This window comes from Triticum urartu, chromosome 2A (assembly GCF_056163025.1).
Source record: "Triticum urartu cultivar PI428250 chromosome 2A, HENAU_Tu73, whole genome shotgun sequence".
In the NCBI taxonomy this organism is placed as follows: domain Eukaryota; kingdom Viridiplantae; phylum Streptophyta; class Magnoliopsida; order Poales; family Poaceae; genus Triticum; species Triticum urartu.
This window is the reverse complement of record NC_141874.1, coordinates 111,027,633-111,048,647: the sequence shown is the minus strand read 5'-3', so window position 1 is coordinate 111,048,647 and position 21,015 is coordinate 111,027,633. Positions and strand designations below refer to the sequence as shown.

The 21,015-nt window shown below is 46.1% G+C and overlaps 2 protein-coding genes and 2 non-coding genes across 4 annotated transcripts; 1 reads left to right on the top strand and 3 right to left on the bottom strand.

Annotated features, from left to right (window-relative positions):
* Positions 1-6,663: 6,663 nt before the first annotated feature.
* Positions 6,664-6,783, bottom strand: LOC125542003 (U5 spliceosomal RNA). Its single transcript, XR_007297788.2, has one exon. It is a non-coding gene; the product is annotated as a U5 spliceosomal RNA (small nuclear RNA).
* Positions 6,784-7,994: 1,211 nt separating this feature from the next.
* Positions 7,995-8,114, bottom strand: LOC125541997 (U5 spliceosomal RNA). The gene has a single exon (XR_007297783.1). It is a non-coding gene; the product is annotated as a U5 spliceosomal RNA (small nuclear RNA).
* Positions 8,115-8,709: 595 nt separating this feature from the next.
* RH36 (RNA helicase 36) lies at positions 8,710-13,640 on the bottom strand. The gene is made up of 6 exons (XM_048699261.2): positions 12,812-13,640; positions 10,719-11,041; positions 10,158-10,361; positions 9,978-10,059; positions 9,240-9,338; positions 8,710-9,083 (listed from the first exon to the last, which is right to left on the bottom strand). The coding sequence occupies exons 1-6, from the start codon at positions 13,520-13,522 to the stop codon at positions 8,961-8,963; spliced, it is 1,542 nt and encodes a 513-aa protein (XP_048555218.1). The 5' UTR covers positions 13,523-13,640; the 3' UTR covers positions 8,710-8,960.
* A 4,598-nt stretch (positions 13,641-18,238) lies between these two features.
* On the top strand, positions 18,239-20,543 carry LOC125535267 (uncharacterized). Its single transcript, XM_048698331.2, has 2 exons — positions 18,239-20,155; positions 20,244-20,543. Exons 1-2 carry the CDS (start codon positions 18,341-18,343, stop codon positions 20,541-20,543), a joined length of 2,115 nt encoding a protein of 704 aa, XP_048554288.2. The 5' UTR covers positions 18,239-18,340.
* Positions 20,544-21,015: the final 472 nt, after the last annotated feature.

Below are 21,015 nucleotides of genomic sequence, written 5' to 3'. Positions count from 1 at the left end.
TATACGAGTGCAATACTTGGTCATGTTTGATTCCATAAAAAGTTCCAGGATTTTTTTGACTTTTTTTGAATTACTAAATTATTTTTGAATATAGGGGGGCGTAGCACACTAGAGCTCCTATGCATTTTCGGTGTTCTACTTTTCTTCCTTCTCCACTTTTCTGCACATGATAAAAGACAAGATAAGTTAATGAATGATAAAAAAAATTAATAATCCACAATGCATACAAACACTTACTTATGATTTAGTTTGCATTTCTTGCTACGTCTAGTGTGCCCTAGCAATTTACAAGCGCCACACCGGGTTTTCAACTCATGAAAAGAGAGTGGTCCACCATTTTTCGAGACAGGGCGGCTCTTATATACCTTTGTTGCACCTTTGCTTAACTCTTTCATAGGATCTTTAACTGCAATCATGTTGCCTTCACCATCGTCCACATATTCAACTGCACACTTACTGAGGTCATTTGTTTGCTTGATCTAATTTTCCTATAGCAGATCATACTCATGACTCTTAGCTATCACATCCTTCAAACTCTCCTGTAACTGATCCCACAAAGCAGGGTGTTTGCATGCCGCATGCATAGCTTCTGACGCTAACACACTGAGCTGGCTATATTTCATTCTTTCCCCTGCCCCAATCCAACCAAATCCCAACAGATCGCTTGTGCGCCTCGCGGGCAGTCCCAACCTTGCTTCTTTCGTGAACCGAACAAGAACTAAACACTTTGGTATTTAAAATATGTTCAAGTGCTTCAGTACATGGAATATGTGCTTGCAAGGTAGACCCTTTCGAATCATTCTTCTGCAGCTGCATCTTATAGTTTCTGCGGAATTTACTGGTGTATACTCCACCAAAAAACGACGCTTCCGATTATTCTTCCAGGCCACGATGTACTGCTGTGATCCGTCTCCCAGCTTAATTTCTACAATCTCCATGCCTCCAATTTTTCTAAGATCATCTTGCAACATATAGAAGTTTGCTGGAGTGAAGACGTGAGAAGCAGCTATCTCAAGTTCCCTCGAGCTAGTAACTGGCACCAATAAACTCTATGAGGCCGTGCAGTTATCTCACGCCTCGTTTTCACGGATACATACAAGGGCGTTCTCATAGTGCAAAATCATATCCACCAGGGTCATTTCACCGTCTAGGTGGAGGTGAAGGCATGAGTTCAGGCTTTCACTCCGCTAGTTGCTTTTCATGCCAAGCCAAAACCCCTCTGTTAGATAAGCCGCGGCCCACAGTCTCCTCTTCTTATACATCCGTCTCAACCATGTTACAGTTTTTTTCGACTGCCATCTTTTGGAAAATGCGTGCCATCTCTCTTCAAACGTGGCCGTGGACGTGCTGTAGTACAGAAGAGTTCGGAACTCTTTCAAGGACTTGTGACTGAGGTGAATCTTCATATTTTTTTATATATGCCACGTACATATACAGTGCCACACGTCTGGCAAGACTTCGCGAATTGCCTTGATCATCGCAGCGTCGGCATCCGTGATTACACTCTTCGGCATCTTTTGACACATGGACCTTAAAAAATTCTACAGCATCCACACGTATGTCTCTTCGGTCTCGTACGAAACTATGGCACAACCAAAAACAGTGGTCCTCCGGTGATTGTTAAGACCAACAAAAGGTATGAATGGCATACCATAGCGGTTCATCTTGTACGTGCTGTCAAATACAAGCACGTCGCCGAAGTCCTCATAGTCATGATGAGACTGAGAGTCGCACCTGAACATCCTATTCAAATGCCATTCCTTATCTAGCATGTACTCAAAAAAGAAGCTAGAATCCCTCTGTTTCCTACTGGCCATGATGCCTATGGCTGTGGCAGCATCACCTTTTGAAAGCAGCTTCCTCTTCTCCCTGGCGCAAAGGCTGTATATTTCACGCCTGGTAAAACCAAGACCGCCGTACCATACATGTTTGCTGATGAAGGAATCCATCATGTCGTGAATTATAATCCCTGCAGCTCCCATGGACATTATCTCATGCTTTTGGTACTCTTTGATTTTTCTGTGGGACCAAAGAAAAGGTACCTCGTCCGGTCCTGCCAACATATGGCTATGCTTGTTCTCAAAACTTTCAACATACCAAACCCCATGCTTTTGGTCAAACTTGACAGTCAGGTGCACTTCACAAAAGCAGCGTATCTGGGCTCTGAGCCTACGGCTATGTCCTTCCTCGGTTAGCAACTTGCTGTCACGTTTTCCTTGTCTGGAACAAACAAACCGCCTATAACGCATATGATGTGACTCGGTTTTGATATACCTGACCTTATTCTTTCTAATGCTGAAACCATTATCTCTAGCATAGCTGTTGTAGAAACCATACGCAACATCGTGAGACATAAAAGTCATTTTCATTATCTACATGAACATATCCCTCTTATCATCTGCACTGGTAGTATCTTGGACATTCTTTGCCCCATCATCTTGTGTCACCTACACAATCAAACCATAGCCATGAAAACAGTTTTCTATGGTTTAACATTACTTCCATAGAACATTGATTACACACATACCTCACTCATGATGACCGACGACTGCGACTCCCCAGAATCAGGTGCATCTAATGATTCATTGTTAAGGCCCGTCTCCGCATCGGATTCACCGTAATAGTCGTACGCATTATGACATTCGGAAATGAGCTGAAAATACAACACAAATACATAATTACTTATCATATAATATTCCAGAAGAAATTCAATTTGCATGCCAACAAAAAATTTCACTTCCGTACCTGACTAATGTAATCTTCATTCGAGAGCTTCGAGTTGTTTTCCTGATCATCATCAACCTCATCGATCTATAAATTTTCAACACAAAAATTTAATGTTGTTGGATGCCACCAAAAAATTACAACATGACAATGCCACTCACATTAAGATCGTCCCATTTGTTCCCATTCTCTGACCAATCTCCATGATCTGAATTTTCACCATCTGACCAATCTTCTATCCAGTCTTTCATCAGTTCTTCAAACTCCATGTCTATCATGATATCAGTTAACTCCTCGTCCGCCATTTCCTACAACAAATAATATGTATCATCACATGTGCAAACATTATCAATGATGAAATATACAACACATAGCACACGATCACGGATGTTATGTAAACAACCCCAATCGAGGCCGTTCAGATCTGCCAAACCTAGTAAGGAAGATGGCCACGACACCCGTCGTGATCACTTTCAATCGCAAGGAACTGCACGATCTCAAAACTTAGCTAGATCTGTGATTACCTCTGCCGCCGGATACCTAGGTTAGCCGCCACATCAAATAACGATAGTGGTGGTACGCACAACCGACGGCAACCGACGCTACGTGAACCCTAGACTGAAGAAACCCATATCACGAGGACAAGCACTACCAAAACAAGATCCACGATCGCATGCGCTGCCGGGTAGCTAGGTTACCCGCCCCGCTAGGTTAACCACTACCACTGGCGGCAGCAGTTCGTTCGATGTTGCCGCGAGCGAGACTAGAGGGGGGACGCGAGATGCGGTACCTGTGCGCGCTCGTTGGAGATTCACAACGTTGCCGCGCCCGCTGTCCGACGAGATCGCCGGCGACGAGATAACCGCCGCTGCAGATCTACTACATGACTTATGGAGCTGCGTCAATGCTCGCGAGATTGATGGAGCTGCGTCAATGCTCGCGAGATTGATGGAGCTGCGTCAATGATTGGATTCGACAGGTCTTACGTGGACATGGGGTCGTGTGATGTTTTTTTTTGGACCAGGGTACTGTACGTATACGGTCTGAGTTATACAGGGCTAGACAGGGCTTGGATCTGGGCTACGACGGGCCAGAAAAAAAACTCGCGAGGACAAAAATACCCCTCGAAAATTAGGTTAGGGGGGAGCACCGGAGCGGGGCTCGCTGAGCTTAGGGCTTTTCCAACACCGACCCATAAACCGCATGCGTTGTAACCATCCAACCACAAATTGATTCATCGAGCTTAAATCATTCTAGGCAAGGTGCTTGGTGTGGACGCAATGCAAGGTCAGGAACGCGTGCACGCGGTGGTCAAAACTCAAAACCCAAGAGGCAGATGTGTAGCAACTCTTGCAGCAAAGCAGAGCCGACCATGATGAGTTTGAGCCCCACATGCACGCAGAAGAGAACAGCTAGCAGATCCGAGCTGGTATATTGGATCCAAACGCCAAGGACAGCGAGAGAACAAGTCAAAGGACACCGTACCCACCCGTAGTACTTGAATGTACAACCGTACGACTGACCGGCGGCGTACTGTACGTGGTGCTGCAGTCGTGCAGATGCTCTGGCCGCACGCTAGCTGGATATCACGTTGCATCCCCGTAAATAAAAGTTCACCAGGATTTCCCGAATATGAGGTTCTGAACGAGGACATGTGATTCCTGAATCTTGGGAAAACTGAGACGTTGTTTGCTGCAGGGGTACAGAAGATCCTCTTCTACTCGCGAGCTTAAATGAGCTAATAGTAAAATCCTGAAAAATCAAAAATAAATTATTATTTTTGTGTGGCAAAAATTGATAAATATTTTGAATGCTTGTAAAGTTTCATCATGGCAAAAGAAAAAAATGTCAGCTCTGCCTCAAAGCTAAACACAAACACTAGCAACCCATTTGATATATTTTCTGGGGAGCCATGTAGTACAATTTCATCGGTGAAACCCAGTGCATAACCGGACAAATTCCCACTTTCTTCAGCGGTAGCTTACAAGATTGAAACGATCTAACATGTCCCTATGACCTACTAGTTTAATGAGTGCACACAATTATTTGCACAGATCGATCCAGATCAAGCAATAATCAGCAGGTACCACCTCTACACAGGACAGCTGGGAAAGGCAGCCCCGGCATTCAACTCCAGGCCGCTGTTCCAAGATCTTGATGCTGATCTATGCATCATCCCCAAGAAGCAAGAATAGTAGTAGTATTAGTTTGTGATGTTAGGTTAAAAGTACACCTCTAACCCGTCTGACTTAATAATACACGAAAGAACACAAAGAAATCCCAGATGAGTAGGCAGGCAAGAGAGGGAGATCGATGTGGATTGGATTGAGCCACTGGCCTGCCTTCTCCATGAACTGTTTTATTGGACCACCACCACTGATAACAACTGAAAGTAAGCAACTGCATGTACTACTATAGTAGCATGATTGGGCATTAAGAATGGCGTGTGTACGTAGGGATCAAGAGGCTCCAGCTTGTCCAACGAGGAGTCCAGCTGTTTAGCCGCATTAATCAACGATTAGGAGCCCCTTCTTTATTCGAGCGGTAGACTAATTGCAGCGTGCAGTACGCATTTGGATTTTGGGGGCTGCGGTATCCTGGTGACGTGTGCAGCTAGCTTCATATTCTTCGGGAGACGACTCGCATAGAGAATACGTTAGCTTTGAGATTCCTCGGTGTTGTTCCGATCGTCCTTGATTCGGTAGCAGTTGTTTGTAGTGCGATGCCGCATACAAAATCACGCGCGCTATATATCCTTGTCTACAGATCATACGATATGGTACTAGCTGCTAGTATTATAGAGTACTATCCTGACTTGAGGCCATCGAGAGTCTGCATGAGGTTTACAAGGAAGATGCGGATGAATGGCAATTATTGGAAGCCCTCCATGCTTGAAGCTGATCGCTAACCCAGCCTACTGATGGATGTAGCTATCGATCGACCGCCCGGACGTACGTCGGCATCGCGGACAAACCAACCAAACCGTTCCGTCTTACGTCTAAGGCCCCGCTTGGAATAGGGGTAAATTTATACACCCGTATTACATCTACAAGTGTAAATCACCAGCCATGTGTGATTTTCAACCGGAAATGAAAACGACTGATTGAGGTTTGTATCTTTTACAGGTGTAAAAGTGTGGAAAATGACAATCCAATAAGGCCCTAACACCGCGAGCATCATGTGACTGGCCTCCATCAGCAACCGCGTTCCATTCTCATGAAGTAAGCAAACGACAGCGACCCAGCGCTTCTCATCTCATTATCCTCTGCATGGTGTTTTTCTTCAGGGCAAGTTTATCCTTCAGCATCTCATTAGGGATGGATGGATGGATGGAAGGATGTTAATGGGCTAACTAAAGGAATTTGACGGAATCTCTCGCCCGATCCCGACATTTGTTTCCCGCAATCGCGAACGAGGTCAACACGCGTCTTCTTGATTTCACCGCGACATTTGCTCGCATGGACAAAAGGTTCACTGCCTCGCCATGACTCAACGTTTAACGAGGGCCACATGTGAAATGTGTTAAGGAGAAGGCAGCGTAGCCTCATGCGAAATTCACCTCGCTCAGCTCACGCACGTTCGTGTGTGGAAGAGACTCGGCTACAGCTGTCGAGGTTAGTTTCTTCTTCTTCTTTTATACCTTTTTTTTAGAAACATTTTGATTTATACTCAGTCGAACTGTCTAGCTTTGCATGTTTGGGCCTTGTAAGTGATAAGGCCCACGGGATATTCAGCAATACCACTCCCGGTCCTTCCTGCTCCGGTCGTTGGCAGCCTCCATAACTGCCCAGACAAAGAACCAGCGAGTACAATGAGTCTTTCCAAACGACCTCCATAACATTGGAATTGCTGGTTACCAACCATCACTACAGCAAACAATTTTTCTTCAAGACATTTTGACCAAATACAACAAAATGTTTGAAATTCAGATTTGTTGGGGCCTTCTCACAGAGAGAAGACGCCCTTCAAAAAATAGGGTATGCTGCTTAGTGTGGCGTGCACACGGTATTCTTTAGTAAAAGGCGAAAGAATAATTCGCCTTGTGCTCACCACGCAGCTGCTTGCCTTTCACCACTCGCACTACGCCCTCTTATATAGCCGAGCTCCCTCCCCTCTCTCCCTTGCCCGGGCGAGGTGGGACTAAACGAAAACCATCACTACTCTGCCTTGGCTCCTCCCCTACCGTGTCAGCAAAGCCCACAGACTCTTTTTTATGTTGAGGACAATCAAAGCCCACATATGCATTTTACATGTGGCTACTCTGCATTTCAAATTGCTCGGCCCAGAAGGAGTGACGCCAGCGGCCCAAAGGAGCCGTGCCCTTCGGGCGATCGTGCGACGGCCTGCGCGTGGAAATTTTGCTGCCTGTGAGCGCACGGTAGATTCGCCTAGAAGGCTAGAGCACGCATGGAGGGGATTTTTGTCTCAAAAAAAAAACGCATCGAGGGGATTTCATTCCCAAGTTGAAACGCAAGAGGAAGAATCTGATACTAGATGAGGTCAGTGCATAGGAGAGACTTTGCACCAAATGAGCTTGACTTTCAGAAGTCGAAAGTGCTATGACAGCATTTCAGGCTTGTGGTTCGCATCCTTTGTGTCGACCAAACTCTTTATCTGTCCGGCTGTTCATCGAGCTGGTACTTACGTACATGTGGAACAAGCTCATGTATCTGCTGCGTTCAACCGTGCTTGCTCACAACGATTTATGTAGTCATCTTTATTTGTATGCTGAAAACTCAGTTACAAAGTTTGTAGGCCCTCTTTTCTTTAACAGAACACACGCAGTTTGACATAGTCTTTGCTACTACGCCAGGGCGATCTCTATGGAAATCCACAGATAGCATGCTTCACAAAGCGAGATAGCAGACTAGATTACCACGAGCTAGTCCTTTACACTTCTCTTCATCCGCTAACAGAAATCGATTAGCATGTTCGGGGGAGTGAAATAGATCAACGAAGACTCTGTCTCTCGCAGCTAGGCTGAAGATGCAACAGGAGTTGCTTCGGCCGCAGAGAGGATGCGTAGATGCAGACAAATACTGAACTGACCGGCCATTCAGTCTGTTTGTAAAGGAAACAGTTGGAGCTTAACGAATGACGTCTTTCTTTCTGGCATGAATTAAAACCAGCAACTAGTACAAAAACAGAGACGCATTCAGGAAAGAACTTATAAGAATACATGAAAAATATTTGAAAATCGGGATTGTTTGGGTCTTCCTGAGGAAAACACACCGTTGAAAAGCAAAATTTTGAAATTCAGGCTTGGTGGGGCCTTCTCACAGGAAGAAGACACCCTTCAAAAATTAGCGTATGCTGCTTAGTGTGGCGTGCACACGGTATTCTTTAGTAAAAGGCGAAAGAATAGTTCGCTTTGTGCTCACCACGCAGCTGCGTGCCTTCCACCGCCCGCACCACCCGCTCTTATGTAGCCCACCTCCCTCGCCTCTCTCCCTCAGCTAGGCGAGGTGGGACTAAACGAACGGGCACCTATGTCCCATCCTTCGTTCCGCTGCAGCCGTCGCACGCTTCACCGGAAAGGCCACGGAAGAAGTAGGCTGTGTTGGGTTTGGGCCTTGCATGCAGGAGGTCGGCCCATGGAGTGACGTCCCGTTCGCAGATTCGCCGCGGCGTCTACTTCGTTCAGCCTGCCTCAAAAAAAAAAGTCTACTTCGATCAGCTAGTTGTTGCGGCTGCCCACGCAGATGGCGTTATCTGAGCCACGGGACTCCCCCACCGATGTTTGCATCGGATCATAGGCCGTAATTTTCCTTTTTTGTCTTCAAAATCTCCCTCCATGTTGCAGGTCAAACAACACTAAAAGATGCAAGGCGAAGTTTTTTTCCCCACTAAAAGGATGAGCAGCAGCCGCTTGGTTCTAACACCGGAATCATGTGAGTTGTTTCTTCTTTTTTTTGAGGGGCGGAATCATGTGAGTTAGAAACAGCACCGCGGTCAGGCACAAGCTTCGGCCAAACAGTCCCTGGATAAAAATGGACAGCATACTGAGGTTATTCGAGGGGCCACGACAGACGGTCACAGCATCATCTGCTCAATGTTACGATTGCATAACTAGATATTGTGATTTACAACATGAATTAGCTACTACAAAACTTCGCATCGATTAGGACGATGTCAGAGTGTGCAGGGCGGACCTGACTGCCCGGTGTCTGCGACGGGGCAGCAGTTGGTCCACAACGCAAGCCGGAACGCGTGAGCCGTCTCAAGCCAGGTTCACTTCACTCGTCGTGTTTGCGCTTTCTCGCCTGGTCTCTCTTCTTCTGGTCTTTCCTGTCTTGGACCTTGTCTTCGTGGCCCTCGTCCGCCATCCTCATGTTTGCGAGACGCCTCGCTTTGAATACCTTCAATGGTTCATTGACCAGTAAAAATTTTAGTTCCCAGAAGAAATCTCTGTCGTAAACTGGGGGTACTAGAATAGCTGTCCAGATGCAAGACTAAGAAGACAAACAAAGATTAGCACTCGGCCATATGCACATATACGAATCCAGTTGTCACACCTTTGTAATATCTTTGGTGACTTCTTTGTCGTCGCACTCGTATGCATCAAATCGATTTCCCACGTCATCTTCTATCTCATGTAAGAGACATATATCCCTCTGCAGAGACATCCCAATCAGCATGCAGGTTTTAGTAAGAAGTACACAGTTTTCATTGGGAATTAATAAGTTAACATAACGCATGAAAACAAGAGCACTGTTTCATCAGAAAATTTATTGCACTCCTACTGTGTACATTTCTTATTTGATCACTTGTAATATACTCCTGCATGTTTCCATATACAAGAGCCAACTGGTAGGTAAAATTTCTACTTTGCAAAAGAGTGATTTCTGTGAGGTAAAATTCATAACTGGCAAAGAGCGGTTTCTGATAAACGTGCATGCTTGGAGATTAGTTGCTTCTGCCATCCTACTTTGCAAAAGAGTGAATTCTCTGAGGTAAAATTCATAACTGGCAAAGAGCAGTTTCTGATAACGTGCATGTTTGGAGGTTAGTTGCTTCTGCCATTGAAGTATTTCAAGTTACTTAGAAGTTAGAAGTAGTTTCGAGTTTTCTAGTTTGTATGGAAAGCTCCTCCATATATTTTTATCGGTACATATCAAATTGCTGGATCCGTTACCCATCAATGTTTGACATGAGGAGAAGACTCATAAGGTGGATTTTTCTTTCAAATACAAGAGGGCAAATGAAAACTGGATCACGGTAAAACATCATCAAAACTCAGACATTCAGCAAACCTGGGTCACAAAGCTTATAGAAAGCCCTCCCCTGGTAGCTCTTGCAGTTCGCCCAACCCTATGGATATAATCACGCGGAAACCTAAAAGAAATCATCACACGCATCAGTCAGGTATTCACATTCATCAAAATGTGCTGGCGAGGAAGACTTACTATTGAAATAAAGCTAGCACAAGATACCTTGGAATGTCATAGTTGATAACAAGATCAACAGTTTGGATATCCAACCCACGACTGGCCACATCGGTAGCAATCAACACAGGGACCTGACCAGACTTAAAACGATGCAACGCTGAAAGCCTTTGTGACTGAGCCTTGTGAGAGTGCAAAGAAACAGCAGGTCGACCAAGCTCTTGCAACACAAAGTCCAAATATTGGCATGTCCTATGTGATAATATAAGTGATTTCAGCAACTTCTCAAGAGAGCATTGAACTTTAAACAGTCTACAAATCAAACGTAAAGAGTAACACGCAGCATTCCATCAGACTGATCTAACCAAAAGAATAATTCAGAGGGACTTCTGAATACAGGGATTGACAATTGCAGGAGCAGGTAAACTGAAATAGGCATATCTTGGGGAGATGCGTGCATAATAACAAAACAAATCCTGAATTTGGCACTCAAAACAAAATCAACAGCAAACTTCTGCTTTACGTAAAAAAAAGGTTCATGAGAGGATCTATGACTCTATGCAACCTATTACTAGGAACAATGAATAGTTATGGTGTAGGGGAGCATACCTGCAAGTTGAAACAAATACAATGGCTGAACGTATATTATCTTCCTTCATTTTTGACAGGAGATACAGAAGATGGAGCTCTTTTCCATCCGGAGGTATATGGATATACTGTTGCTTTAAGTTCTCAACAGTCTTGAACCCTTCGTATGCCTCAAAAAAGTACGACTTGCTTCCCGAAAGCTCAAGCAAAGATCGCAGATTATCCGACATTGTCGCAGAAAATAGAAATGTTTGCCGCTTCTTTGGCAAACAATCAAATATCACCTTGAGGTCCTCCTCGAAATTGGCATCTACAACTCTATCTGCCTCGTCCAACACAAGAAACTGCAATAGAAAAGACAGCATACATTAGAAACCTGAAACTAGCGGAAGAGGAAATACTAGAAATTCTAGGATGCATGGATACGGCAAAAATATGGCATATTGGAGGTTAGATACGTCTGGACACGGGGACACCTCCGGATGCCCCAAGATACATATCTGGCGATTTTCTATTTTCCAATAAGTAAAAAAAAAGAATAACGGTGGGATACACCCCGATACCGGTGCGACACGGGAAAACCCTAACCCATCTATCCATACCCACGGCATGCCCCTCCCCCTTTCTTGCCTCGTTCTCACACATCCGTGCCTCCATCCCAACCTGAGTGCCACACAGCCACCACATGGGATAGGAAGGTGGCCTTCGCTGTCTCCTCCCCTGGTCTGAGCGCCGCCGCACCGGAGAAGGAGAGCACCAGGCAGGGCCTCATCGGCGAGGAAGAAGAGGGCCAGCCTTCGGTGCTCCCTGTCCGCATCTGTGCGCCGCCACTGATGCTCCCTTGCTTCCTCTCCCCCATCTAGCTCCGCACTTGAGAAGAAAGAGCTAGCAACTGCTCCACTGACAGACCTGAGCATCGCCTCCATCTCCTTCAGTTCCTCCCAGGCTCTGAAGCGAGAGGAAATATTTTCTTGGCCATGGTGAGACTTCACCCTTTATAACCTTTGTTTGCTAAGTTGGTCTTCTCATTGTATAATGTTGTATGTGCTTCACACTACTTTAGGATGTGCCGGCAAATGATCTAGGTAACAAGCCTTTGTGGATATCTTAGAAAGAGGTGCAGGAGGTGGAGGTGTGTGATTCAGATGCAAGTATTGTACTCATGAATATAGAGGTAGCTACAGAAGAATTAAAGCACATTTGCTTAAGATGTCCAATAAGGGGATCGGATCGTGCCCAAATGTGACGTGCCCTACTCTTCAGCAGCTTCAAATCGAAGTTTCAGTGCCTGAAGAAACCTAGGACAATGTTTACGGTGCATTTTCCTTGGTAGTAAACTGTCTTCTTTTCATATATAATTATTGTTATTATATTTTAAAATGTTTATTTCATATATACAAATGTATCGCGGTATCTGCACTATTCAGAAAAAAAAGTTGTATCACACTATCGGTATCCGAGTAACCTAGCTAATTCTAGATGCTTGAGATGCAGTTAATTGCTTACTGTAGGAACAAAGATCACTCAAATTCCGGTGATCACACAGACCAAATCATGAACCACTTAAGGAGCATCTCGATGTTACGCAAGGAGCACAAATAGAATTCATATATCAATTATGCTCCCCCCCCCCCCCCCCCCCACACACACACACACAGAGACAAACACGCACAAAAAACACACAAGGAGCATACATCAGACATAAGCACAAGAAATCTGCTAAACTTCAGTCGAATCACGTGTTTTTAGCACAAAGGCGTGCTACCAATAGTTTCTTCGCATCATGATACTGACAAAACACCTTGATTCATCACAAAAAAAAAGCAGCACATCATTTATAGGTTCTTATGACAGTCAAATAGCATAACATCTCTACTACTATTTGCAAGATAACACACCACTAACATTGCCTACAGAAATCTTTACGACATACAAGTTTAGCGACTATATGGGCATATTTTGTCTTTCTAATAGCAGCAAACCATATGCATTTTGAGTCAGGATGAGAAATTCGATGTGCGGTTGTACATGACAGCAGGCCATAGCACAAGTAGGCAAGCAAGTAGTTGCTATATCTTGGCGTATGACTGCTAAAAGAGTAACCGAATGCCAACCTTGGTGCGGGCGAAGACTTTGGCGAGGTCAGGGTCGTTCTTGATGAGCGTGGCGATGCGGCCGGGGGTGGCCACGACAACGTGGGGACGGCGCGCGAGGCCCTTGGCCTGCGCGAGCGAGTCGAACCCTCCAATCGCCGCGAGGCACCTGAGCCCCAGCGGCGAGCCGAGCGCGCGGAACTGCTCGGCGAGCTGCGCTGCGAGCTCCCGCGTGGGCGCGAGCGCGAGCGCGGCGACGCCGAAGGGGTCCTCGCCGAGGCGGTGCAGGATGGGGAGCGCGAACGCGGCCGTCTTGCCGCTGCCCGTCTCGGCGATGCCGAGCACGTTCTCGCCGGCGAGCGCGCGCGGGATGCACCGCCGCTGCACGGCCGTGGGGCGCCGCATACCCAGGGAGGTGCACACGTCGACCAGCCACTCCGACAGGCCGAGGTCCGCGAAGGAGGCGAGCGCGTCGGCGGCGGCGCCGTCCGCGCTGCAGGTGTCGCCGTGGTCGGTCTCGACGGTGGGTGCCGGGTCGGCGTCAGAGTCGGAGCCGGAGTCGTCGGAGTCGTCGGAGTCGCCAGAGCCGCCGTGGTCGGTCTGGACGGCGGGAGAAAGGTCGGGTTTTGGGGGTTTCGGCTGGGACTGGACTTGGGGCTGAGGCTCGGTCCGGCGACTGGACTTGGGCTTGGAGAAGAGGAGGAACGGGCGGGCCTCGCCGTCGACCTCCATCGGCCCCGTGCTTCGTGGCGGCGCCGGCGGCGGCAGAGGGGGGGTCGAGCAGGGGGGTAGGCGCGGGAGAGGGGCGGCGGAGGAGGAAGTGGGAAGTTTAGGGTTGGGACGCACAAACTCGAAACACAAGTATACAAAAAAAACAGAAAAAGAAAATAGAATGTCTAACCAGCATCATCTGATTTCCATTTTGATATCAGTCAGATTACATATATGTAGACCTAAACGGCATAGACTGCAAAATCAGCTTCTTTTTTTTTTACAATCAGTTTGCTGCAAAGTCTAGAACCACATGAACTGAGATGTTCGCAGTAGGAATTTGAAATGAAATCTTAGGGTAGAAATTCATTTGCTCTAAACGGTGACAGAATACCTTTATATGGAATCTTAGGAATTCCATTTCTTCAAAACTCTTTTTGTTTCTCTGTTCCAGGTGAGAAACTGTAGTTTGGTTGAGATCAATGTTGACCTCATCTGAACCTAGCTGTCTGTAGGGATGGACACTATCACACCAAAAACTGGAAAACCGAATCGAACCAAACTGTTTTAACCAATTTGTTTGTTTGTTCAATGTATGATTGTTAGGCGGGTTTTAGTGTCTGGTGTACATTCGGTTTACAGTGGTCAAAAACCATAACCATCGAATAAGTTGATACTTTTTTTAAGACAATCTCATGGTTCTTTTATCTTCTTTTTTTAGAACTGTAAACCTTTACTAAACATCCAAGTTCATAGAAATACGGATAATATTGGACAAAACATCAAGCCACACAGGATGCCCGAGAGGTAAGGAAGAAACTGCCTTTGCAAGAGAATGAGCCTCTCCATTGTGTACCCTCTTTTCATGAACAAACTCCAGATTAAGAAATGCTTCCCTACGATGATTAATATCTCGGAGTATGGCTGCATAACGGCATGGAGCAAAGAATCAAATGTTGGTCACTGCCTCTGCACAATCAGTAGCAATGCAGACGGACTGAACCTAGAGATTCGTCGCTAGGGATAAGGCTTTGTTGCACGCGTGTGCCTCCAATGTCGCCGGGTCAACAAGGCCATCATACACGACCGTTGAGGCGTCGAGAAATAGATCATGCTTGTCTCTATACACCGCTGCTGCTGCTCCAAGTTTTCCACTACTGGCCTGCCCGCCATTAACATTTATCTTAGTGTCATGTTGTGATGGTGGTGGCCAGCCTAAAGCTTGGCGCTGTCTTGTTCCTGTCATATGCAGATCCCTTTGTATTTCATTCGGCTCCCTGGCCCTTACATGCAACTTCCCCTGGTGTTGCATGACGGGCCCTAGGAGTAGAAGTCCTTGACAGAACTGCTTCCAAATCCTCCAGGAACTTAGTAACAAAACAAGATGTGCTCATTGGGCTCTGAAATTGATTATCATGTATCGCTCACCTCCTAGCCCACCAGATAGACCACATCGTGACCAACACTCGAGTGAGGTCTGCCGGAGGGAGTGTATCCACTAACCAGAAGATCCATAGCTTTCCGTCCTCAGAGCGTTTGGAGATAATAACATCGGTTAGTTCTTCGACCGCAAGTACCCAAACCGCCTTCGCCATGTAACAATCGAAGAGAGAATGTCTCCAAGAATCAACCGTTGAATGACAAAGGGAACAAGTTGCTGAATCGGTCATCTTTCTATGGTGCCGGACATCACCTATGGGGAGGGACGTTTGTGCAAGACGCCATGCAAAGACCTTAATCTTCGATGACACTTGCAAGCCCCACACCTTAGCCAAAGATTTTTGGTCTGCCTCAATATCCGAGTGGCCCGGTTTGTGTTCAAGCCAATCCGTTCTCTGCTTCTTTGTTGCCGCCAGAAATCTATACGCAGATTTCACTGAGAAAACTCCCTTATTATCATAGTGCCACGACCAAAAATCGTCCTGCACCCGCAAGCTAAGAGAGATATTTAGGATCGCCTCTTTATCCATAGCTATGAAGTGTTCATCTAGCTTTGCAACGTCCCAAGATGTTGTGTTGTGGTCAATTAAATCAGTAACTCGGTGTGGTGGATTTGTAGTTTTAGAACACCATGGTCGTAATTTGAAATCTCGAGGAATCCAGTTATCCGACCATATGTCAGTGTCCTCTCCATTACCAATCCGTTTTTATGAGCCCCAATTCGAGAGTGTCTCTACCTTCTGCAATGAACCTCCAGACCTGCGAGGGATGGTTCCCCAACTCAGCATCAAGGATCAATGTTGTCGAGTAGTAAATTGCTTTCAAAATACGGGCACTCAAATCATACCCTTCTCGCAAAAAAATACACGTTCCTAGTTGGTCATCACAAAAAAAAAACACGTCGATTGTTGGGCAACCGGCAGCATGGGAAAATGAAAAACGGTAGATGGAGGCTCGATATCATAGAATGATACTAGCATAGCTCGCGCGGCGGCACGCCGCGCCTGGTGATGCATTACATTTATACGAATCGTAAAGGTCATTGTTATATTTTTAATGACAGAATCGCATAACTAAAACCCAGAAAGAGTTCTAAAAGGTGGAAAATGAGTACATTTATTGCAACCATGTGTTGGTGTCAAAACCGGCGGATCTCGGGTATGGGGTCCCGAACTGTGCGTCTAGGTCGGATGGTAACAGGAGGCAGGGGACACGATGTTTTACCCAGGTTCGGGCCCTCTTGATGGAGGTAAAACCCTACGTCATGCTTGATTAATATTGATGACATGGGTAGTACAAGAGTAGATCTACCACGAGATCAGAGAGGCTAAACCCTAGAAGCTAGCCTATGGTATGATTGTTCTTCGTCCTACAGACTAAAACTCTCCGGTTTATATAGACACCGGAGAGGGCTAGGATTACACAGAGTCGGTTACAATGGTAGGAGATCTACATATCCGTATCGCCAAGGTTGCCTTCCACGTCAAGGAAAGTCCCTTCCGGACACGGGACGAAGTCTTCAGTCTTGTATCTTCATAGTCCAGGACTCCGGCCGAAGGTATAGTCCGGCCATCTGGACACCCCCTAATCCAGGACTCCCTCAGTAGCCCCTGAACCAGGCTTCAATGACGACGAGTCCGGCGCGCAGATTGTCTTCGGCATTGCAAGGCGGGTTCTCCTCCAAATTCCGTGTACCTGTTGAATAGTGTCCGGTTTCTTGTAAAGAGAGAAGTGCATATATCAACCTTCAACTCTTTGGTCGGTCTAATATACACCCCTCATCTATTATACCGTCTAAGTTGCACCCTCCAACTATCAAAACCAGACGAATTACCCCCTGTCTCGCCTTGACCCTGGTTTTGGTCCAGTCAGCACATGTTGACCAGGTCAACTCGTCCAGTCAGCATGCCACGTCTGACTTAACCTACACAGCCCGAGCACCCCCTTTCTCTCATTCGATCTCTCTCTCAGATTTCCCCACCGCCGCCTGGCGCTGAGGAAACCAGCGCCGCCGCCCTGATCTCTCCCCACCGCCGCCCCGATCTCTCCCCACCGCCGCCCCTCTTCCCCCCACCGCCGCCCCGGTCTCTCCCGAGGAGACCAGCGCCGCCGCCCCGATCTCTCCCCACCGCCGCCCCTCTCCCCCCCACCGCCGCCCCGGTCTCTCCCGAGGAGACCAGCGCCGCCGCCCCGATCTCTCCCCACCGCCGCCCCTCTCCCCCCCACCGCCGCCCCTCTCCCCCCACCGCCGCCCCGGTCTCTCCCGAGGAGACCAGCGCCGCTGCCCCGATCTCTCCCGAGGAGACCAGCGCCGCCGCCCCGGTCTCTCCTCACCGCTGCCTGAGTTGCTCCCGCCACCGGCCGATCTGAAGCTGTCGCCGCCGCCTCCAGTTATCCCCTCCACGGGCAGAGCTCCTACCCCAACTCCAAGCAGAGCCCGCAGCCCCTAGGCTGATCTCGACGGTGAAGTATCGTCGCCGCCATAGCTTGCCAAGTTCTTCCAGCGCTCGGACGCGAGGTTGAGGACGCGAAGAATTAGGTGAGCAATATTCCCCCGCCCACTTCTACCATCTTCTCCGTCTTTCACAGAATAGTTCATAAGGCTCACTTAGGGATGATTTGGGTCCTCTGCAACAAAGTGATTTTATCTCATTTATTTTTTTGTAATCATAGGTTATGGATCCAGTAGATTGTATTGTTGTCCGTTTTCATTTCAATGGGGAATTTATCAATGATGGGAAGACAATACAGTATGTGGGGGGCAAAGAAGCAATGTCCTTTTTAGATCGAGCAACCTTGAGCTTACAGAGAATTCAACAATGTTTGAGTGAGCATTATGTCACAGTGGACGGACAGCAATTGCACTGGCTCTTCCCTGGGAAGGATTTATTTGATGGATTGTTGATGTTGTCTGAGGACAAGTCTGTTGAAACACTATCAGCATGTACAACAGATGTAGGTGTGGCTGATGTGTATGTGGAGGATCCGGCCGTGCAAGATGAAGAAGTTAGTGAGGAAGAAGATTGGGCTGAAGACGATTATGTAGCTACTGCTGATGAGAAGAAGTCCGCAAAGGAAAAGCCAATTGATGTAGAAAGCAGCTCCGATGATAGTGACTTTGTGCCACCAGATTGTTCATCGGATGACGATGAGGCAGATGCTATTAAGCAAGATTACAAGAAATTCAAAAGGAGCAAGAAGATGGCAGCTGAAAAACTTGCACTTGAGTATGAGTTTGAAGCATTGAATGTAGTTAAACCTGAAGGCAATTATGAAGATGACTCAAGTGTCGAAGAGGATGAATCTTATGACGAGGATAGTGATGGTGAACTTATCAAGCGTGAGTCTGAATATGCTAGGTTTAATAAGAAAGCATAAGTGATCAAGTTCACCTTGGGTATGACATTTAGTGGGAAGAAGGAGTTCAAAGATGCAATCATTCGTTATGCACTGAAGGAAAGAAAAGAAATCAAGTTCTTAAAAGATGAGGGAGTCAGAGTAAGGGCAAAGTGCACATGGCCTCATTGTCCTTGGGTGTGTTTGTTGAGGAAAACATCAAAGTTTGAAAGTTGGCAGATTACTTCATTTACGGAGGAACACACTTGTCCAAAAAGGAAAGATGGTGCACTAGTTACAAGTAGACGGATTGCAGAAAAGTTTGAGAGTTTGATAATGTCAAGTCCAGACTGGTCAATCCAGCAATTAAAGTCAACCGTGCAGGAAAAAATGTTTGCAAATGTGTCAATATCCAAAATCAAGAGAGCAAAAGCACTTGTCATTGGAAAAATGCTTGCGGCTAAAGAGGGAGAGTACAGCCAAGTGTTTGATTACCAACTTGAGTTACTTAGAAGCAACCCTGGGACTACTTGTGTGGTCAAGCTTCACCCAGATTTTGAAGAACCAACATTCCACCACTTTTATGTGTGCTTTGATGCTTGTAAGAAGGGCTTCTTAGCTGGGTGTAGGAAAGTTATATCCTTAGATGGATGTTTTTTGAAAGGGAGAGCAGGAGAGATATTAAGTGCCGCTGGTAGAGATGCAAATCATCAGATGTATCCAATAGCATGGGCACTTGTGGATAAGGAGACCAATGAATCTTGGGACTGGTTTTGTAGCTTGTTGTTTAATGATCTGAAAGTTGGAGATGGTGATGGCTGGGTTATAATTTCTGATCAGCAAAAAGGAATATTGAATGCTGTTCACCACTGGGCTCCAATGGCAGAGCATAGGAATTGTGCTAGGCACATATATGCTAACTGGAGGAAAAAATATAGGGAAAAGGACTGGCAAAAGCTATTCTGGGCTTGTGCAAAAGCACCTTGCACAATGTTGTTCAATCTTGCAAGGGCCAAGTTAGCACAATGCACACCTGATGGAGCAAGGGATGTTATGAACACAGGCCCACAACACTGGAGCAGGGCTTGGTTCAGGTTAGGAAGTTGTTGTGATTCTGTGGACAACAACATTTCTGAAACTTTTAACAAATGGATAGTTGAGGCTAGATTATATCTGGTGATAACAATGTTCGAAACAATTAGGCAACAAATTATGATCAGGATACAAGAAATGAGAAGTGAAATGGAAAGTTGGACTGGCATCATCTGTCCAAAAGTACTGAAGAAGCTACAGAAAAGCATAGATTATTCTGCTTATTGTCATGCAATTTTTAATGGCAATGATGCATATGAAGTGAAGACAAGAGTACATAGGTACACTGTCAGATTGCATGACAGGACATGTAGTTGTAGGTATTGGCAGTTGTCAGGCCTTCCTTGCTCGCATGCCATCAGCTGCATACACTGCACTACAAACAAATTGGATGATTACATTGCTGATTGCTACAGAGTGGATAATTTCAAAAAAACTTATGCTTATTGTCTGCAACCTCTTGAGGGAAGAGCTGCATGGCCTGTGTCTCAGAGACCAAAACCAAAAGCACATGGGCACATCAATATGCCTGGTAGGAAAAAGAAGTGTAGAACAAGAGAAGAGGAAGAAAAACCAAAGACTAGCAAAGTTAGCAAGGTTGGCACAGTGATCAAGTGTAGCTTGTGCAAGCAAAGTGGACACAACAAAACAACTTGCAAACAAAGAAATGGAGTGCCTAGTGCTAGTGCTCCATCTGCTTCTGCTCCTAGTGGTACTGCTCCACTTTCTGCTACGCCTAGTGCTCCTAGGGGAAGTGCTCGTCCACCAAGTGAAGCACCTGTTCTGGTAAGCTCGTTCACCATATTTTTCCGTCGTACTTTCTTTTTTGTACCACTGCTGATATAATGTAGTACATCTAATTGTTCTATTACAGAGTTCACAACAAAGCACTTCACACAAAAGAAGGGCCACCATGGAGATGGCACCACCAAGACAAGCAAAGAGAAGGGCGCCAACTAATAACAACAGTAGGTCAAATAATTTCTCTGGAAATACCTTCAATGTACATGGAAGCTCGAATGTGAATGTCAATGTTTGCACTGGTACTTCTGGCGCGACAACTAGCAGCAAAGTTACCAAAGAGAGGAGCAGTAGCAATGGCAGTAACAAAGGCAAGGGGACTGGCAAGGCCAAATATGCTCGGTTTCGAAGCTTGCTGGCATTTGAAAATTGAGAGTTATTTGTGTGCTTGTGAGGTTTGGGTATCGATCAGACCTATCTATGTGAGACATATGTGTCAGACCTATTTGTGAGACCTTTGTGTGTATCAGACCTATCTATATGTATGTGAGACCTATGTATGTGTGTTTCAGACCTATATATATGTATATGTGACCAGTTATGTTCAAGCCTTTTTATTTGTTCATATGATGCTCAAATGGTACCAAATGGCACCAAAATGCTGCCAAATTTTGACCAGCAGATTAGATATTTTTCAAATTATCGATTTATGATATTATATATTCATTTCATTGTTGACATGGCATGCTGACTGGACGAGTTGACTGGACCAAAACCAGGGTCAAGGTGAGACAGGGGGGTAATTCGTCTGGTTTTGATAGTTGGAGGGTGCAACTTAGACGGTATAATAGATGAGGGGTGTATATTAGACCGACCAAAGAGTTGAAGGTTGATATATGCACTTC

What these genes read in the sequence shown, in the direction of transcription:
- LOC125535267 (XM_048698331.2), top strand. Translation starts at nt 18,341, where the DNA reads ATGACATTTAGTGGGAAGAAGGAGTTCAAAGATGCAATCATTCGTTAT. An exon ending in CAAGTGAAGCACCTGTTCTG is followed by an intron (nt 20,156 to 20,243) that starts GTAAGCTCGTTC and finishes GTTCTATTACAG; the next exon opens with AGTTCACAACAAAGCACTTC.
- RH36 (XM_048699261.2), bottom strand. Translation starts at nt 13,522, where the DNA reads ATGGAGGTCGACGGCGAGGCCCGCCCGTTCCTCCTCTTCTCCAAGCCC. An exon ending in AAGTCTTCGCCCGCACCAAG is followed by an intron (nt 11,042 to 12,811) that starts GTTGGCATTCGG and finishes TTTCTATTGCAG; the next exon opens with TTTCTTGTGTTGGACGAGGC. An exon ending in ATCAACTATGACATTCCAAG is followed by an intron (nt 10,060 to 10,157) that starts GTATCTTGTGCT and finishes GATTTCTTTTAG; the next exon opens with GTTTCCGCGTGATTATATCC.